The sequence below is a fragment of the Thalassophryne amazonica genome, chromosome 1, assembly GCF_902500255.1.
Source record: "Thalassophryne amazonica chromosome 1, fThaAma1.1, whole genome shotgun sequence".
In the NCBI taxonomy this organism is placed as follows: Eukaryota; Metazoa; Chordata; class Actinopteri; order Batrachoidiformes; family Batrachoididae; genus Thalassophryne; species Thalassophryne amazonica.
Genome location: NC_047103.1, coordinates 146,038,063 through 146,042,929, shown reverse-complemented (window position 1 = coordinate 146,042,929; position 4,867 = coordinate 146,038,063). Strand labels below are relative to the sequence as shown.

General features: G+C 46.7%; 1 protein-coding gene across 1 annotated transcript; it reads left to right on the top strand.

The window, feature by feature from the left end:
- The first annotated feature begins 1,004 nt into the window (after nt 1-1,004).
- LOC117515054 (SLIT and NTRK-like protein 1) lies at nt 1,005-4,132 on the top strand. The gene is made up of 2 exons (XM_034175588.1): nt 1,005-1,189; nt 1,328-4,132. The coding sequence occupies exon 2, from the start codon at nt 1,531-1,533 to the stop codon at nt 3,649-3,651; it is 2,121 nt and encodes a 706-aa protein (XP_034031479.1). The 5' UTR covers nt 1,005-1,189; nt 1,328-1,530; the 3' UTR covers nt 3,652-4,132.
- Nucleotides 4,133-4,867: the final 735 nt, after the last annotated feature.

The window sequence follows — 4,867 nt, the reverse complement described above, 5'->3', positions numbered from 1 at the left end:
AAGAATATCTGCGCCTCTAATTCTAACAATTTAGACCCCACGCACATGCACCCGACCATGCGCACGCATGTGTACGTGCGCGCTGATGTCATCTGCTCAAAGTGCACTGCTCAAACAGCAGAGTGGAACTCCTGCACGCAGGAGAAGACAATCTGTTCCAAATCACTTCTGTTCTTTTAGTTATAGATGTATTTTTGCAAGGCATTGTTGGGGGGTGGGGGGGATGACGCGCACACGCGCAAATAGGGTGTCACACTGACGCATCGTTTGTATTCTTAAAAAAAAATGGAATGGAATGAGGTTTGGTAGGAGCGGATTATCGTTTTACCGCATTCAACAGTTCTCCCCCCCCCCTCTCTTTTTTTTTTTTGTTTACATCAAAGGCTGCATAACTGCGCGACTTCTTGCAACGCAAAAAGGCACCGGGACTGAAGTCACGCCGCTTTATCCTCCAAGAATGCAGGAGGCAGTTTATGGCTTTGAAGTGAAGGATCACGATCCAAAAATAAAATTAAATAAATAAATAAATCAAAATCCTGCCAGTGCTTTCCGCGATGCCGACACTTTCACCGGCGAGCGCGATGGCACAAATCTCTTCTTTTTTTCATCTTCTTCTTTTTCCCCCTTTTCTTTGCGCCTCCGGAAAGGAAATAATCTCCAGATGTAAAGTGTGAACATTTTCTTATACGTGGATGATCCCCCCCCCACACCCCACGCCGACACATCCCACCTCCTCCACGCGCGCGCGCGCACCCAGCATTCCCCCACTCTGTCGACGCACAGATTTTCTTCTTTTTTTTGTTTCCTTTTTGCCATTACAGCTCAGCAGAGGGTGTCAGATCTTTCTGAGAGCATCACGCCAGGTCGAACGCAGCCTCTTTTTTCTTGTTCTTTTTTTTTTCATGTGAGTGTGTGAGAGATATCAGAATCTCCAGAAAGGGGGAAGATGGAAAACAACAAAATAAAATAAAATTAAAAAGCAAAACAGAAAAAAACAAAAAACAAAAACAACAACAAGGCAAGACGGCCGGAGGATGTGAGGAGGGATACGGGAGCCGTGCGTCCGTGAGATCGTTTCCAAAGCTCCGGCGCGGGGTGTGATTTCAGCACCAGGGGAGAGAGGACAGCTCCCGACGCAGCAACACGCAGAGCGGCTGCTCGTGGACGCGGATCTGTTCATTCAGCCAAGGTCAGACTGAACTGAAAAGAAAGAGAGAGAGAAAAAAAAGACAAAGCAACCAAACGAATAACCGGACTCTAATTTCATTCTGGTTTTGATTTTCTTCTTTTTTTCCACCGCCAACCCGCGGACGCTGCGGGGATTCAGTCGACGTGAATGAGACGTTTATGTGCTCAAACTGGAAATCCAGACGCACGAGCTTCGACGCAGCATGGATCGGCGATAAAACACTGCCTTATCTTCTCCAACGTGTCTAATTTCTTCATCTTTTTCCCCGATGTAGACTCACTTCCCCCCGGCGCGCATATATGTCTTGAAACCGGGAATGACTTGTTAGCGTTGGGAAAAAAATGCTGCTTTGGATCGTTCTGCTGAATGCGGCTCTTTGTGTTGCCAGTGGAAATGTTACAAGGGACGTTTGTAAGGAGCAGATATGCTCTTGCAACGAGGTCGAGGGAGATCTGCACATAGACTGCGAAAAAAGGAGCTTCACCACTCTGCGGCATTTGACTGGCCCCAGCTCTCAGTTTTATCACTTGCTGCTGCACGGGAATTCTTTATCCAAGCTCTTTCCCAATGAGTTTGCCAACTTTTACAATGCGGTCAGCCTGCATTTGGAAAACAACGGATTGCATGACATTGTTCCCGGTGCCTTTCTGGGATTGCAGCTGGTGAAAAGGCTGCATATCAATAACAATAAGATAAGATCATTCAGGAAGAGTACATTTCTGGGGTTAGATGACTTGGAGTATCTCCAAGCTGATTTTAACCTCCTAAGGGATATTGACCCCACCGTTTTCAGGGACCTAAATAAACTTGAAGTGTTAATACTTAATGACAACCTCATCAGCTCTCTACCTGTGAACGTGTTCCAACATGTGCCCATTACGCATCTCGACCTGCGGGGAAACCGAATCAAAACATTGCCTTATGAGGGGATCCTTGAGCAAATACCGGGCATTGCAGAGGTTTTGTTGGAGGATAACCCATGGGACTGTAACTGCGACCTGGTTTCTCTTAAGGAATGGTTGGAGAACATACCGCATAATGCTCTCATCGGGAGGGTGGTATGCGAGGCTCCCACCAGGCTGCAAGGTGGCGACTTAAATGAGACATCGGAAGCGGATCTATGCCCTTCACAGAGTGGCGGCGTGGACACCAGCCTGGTTGCCCCTCCCACCCAGGATGAGACCTCAGAGCCTGCGGCCCAGGGCCCGCGTCCCACGCCTTACAAACCCAGTGGAGACTCCAGCGGTCTGCCAACGCCGGTTGGTGGCGGCCACGGGCCCAAGAGCCGCTCTAAATCTCGAGAGAACTGGCAGTTGAAAACAAAACCGACTCCGTTGACGACAGGTGGGATCGGCGACAAGGAGCAGCTGCACAACATGACATGCCCTCAACCATGTAACTGCAAGCTGGTTGGCTCCAGACAAGGGTTGGGGGTCAACTGCGAGGGGAAAAAAATCGAGAGCTTATCCAACCTTCGACCCAAACCGCTGGCTGCTCACGAATTGAATATGAGAGATAACAACATACATGCTATCAAAAAGAACCAGCTGCTAGGCTACTCCAGCCTCAACCTGCTCGATCTGGGAGGGAACAACATCAAGGTGATCGACAACAGCACTTTCCAAAACCTGACCGAGCTGAGATGGCTGTATATGGATAAGAACTATCTGGATACCCTGATGGCAGAGATGTTCATGGGCCTTGTGAATCTGGAATATCTCAGTTTGGAATACAATGATATCCAGCTGATTGTGGCAGGTGCCTTCAGCCCCATGCCAAATCTAAGGGTTCTATTCCTCAACAACAACTTGCTGAAATCTTTGCCTGTGGATGCTTTTCTTGGAATTTCTTTATCCAAAATTAGCCTGCATAACAATTATTTCACTTATCTCCCCGTGGCTGGAGTGTTAGACCAGCTCAATTCAATCATCCAGATAGATTTGCACGGAAACCCCTGGGATTGCTCGTGCAACATCGTGCCCTTCAAGCAGTGGACGGAGAAACTCGGAGCAGACGTGATAGTGAGCGACCTCAAGTGCGAGTCCCCGGAAGAGTTTTGGAAGCAAGATTTCCGCTATGTCCGCAATGACCTCATGTGTTCCAAACTCTTTGACAAAATCTCCCCCACCTCGCTATCCAAAAACAGCACTTTCACCCTGGACTCTGGGACGCGTTCAAACTCCTACTTGGAGCCCAACAGGGTCTCCATCTCGGTGCTCGTCCCCGGGTTGCTGTTGGTGTTTGTCACGTCTGCTTTCACCGTTGTAGGGATGCTTGTGTTCATTTTGCGCAATCGGAAGAGGTCAAAGAGGAGGGACGGGAATTCTTCAGCCTCGGAGATCAACTCCTTACAGACGGTGTGCGACTCATCTTACTGGCATAGCGGGCCTTACCACGCCGACACTGGCGGACACCGGGGCTTTGACTGCACCACGCACCTCTCCGCCACAAGCGATTCCTAAATGGGACTCTTATTGTCTAATTATCGGAAAGCCAATTGCAGACTGGATTACAAGCAGCCACAGACAGACATCCAACTGACTAAAACCGGCAACTGCTTTGATTCATTACAGACAAATGCAGACTTGTTTACGTCTTGCTTCTCCAGTTGAACAAAGTAAGTCAGTCTGCTGCACAGGACCCAATCTGTAATATATGTATATGCCATAACTACTCCCCCCCAGCTAAACCCCTCCCTCACTCCCTCCCTCCGCCTCCTCTTGGTTCTATTTGCCGCAATCAGACTACGGATCTGTATCAGACAAGAAAAAAAAAAAGAGGAAGAAGAGGAGAGGGAGAGGGCGTGTATGTGTGAGTGAGGAGCGAAAGCAAGACCAAGGACCCTGGGAATGGTGCACGAACGCATGAATGTAAATGTAAATACTCGGACTGATGTATCATAATTTGCATGATAATATTTCGCATGGTTTCAACACACATACAAACACATGTACACACACACACACACACACACACACACACACACACACACACACACACACACACACACACACACACACACACACACACACACACATATACATGCGTAACGGAGAGGACCCATAAACACCATAATCAACAAAGAAGCAAACTCAACCCTTTCATGTTCTATTAATATGATGACTATATATGGATATTAAGAATTATATATGACTATTACAAAGTGCCATTTCTCTATTTTTTGTGAAACTACAGTTAGGATTTGTATTTGTTGTTTTAAACTTGTTACTGGAGAAAAGAGATGGGAGAAAAAAAAAGTACTGATGACGACTATCAGGAAAGGATTGAAGCTGTCAGTGCATGTTATTTTCCGTTTCTCATTTTGATTGTCGATGAAATATTTGGGTTATTTATACCGTACTCGGTGGTGCAGATTAAATCCATATCTGCGCAGTCATCATCTCCTTTATGAATGTAAACTGTGTTATTTTATGGTGTGCCGTTTGTTGACTTTTCAGATATTCACACATGCAGATGAGCATGACCAATTAACGTCACTCAGATGCTTATGCTGCAAACTTAATGTAGCTAAAATAACAGTTGTGTGGTTTTGTGTGTCATTGAATATAGCCTGCTTTTGGGTGAGAGGCAGAAAAAACAAGCAAACAAACAAACGGGGCTGGGGGCTGGATTTCCTACCATCATATTTTTTCAACAATCGAGCTATATAGGTATAAT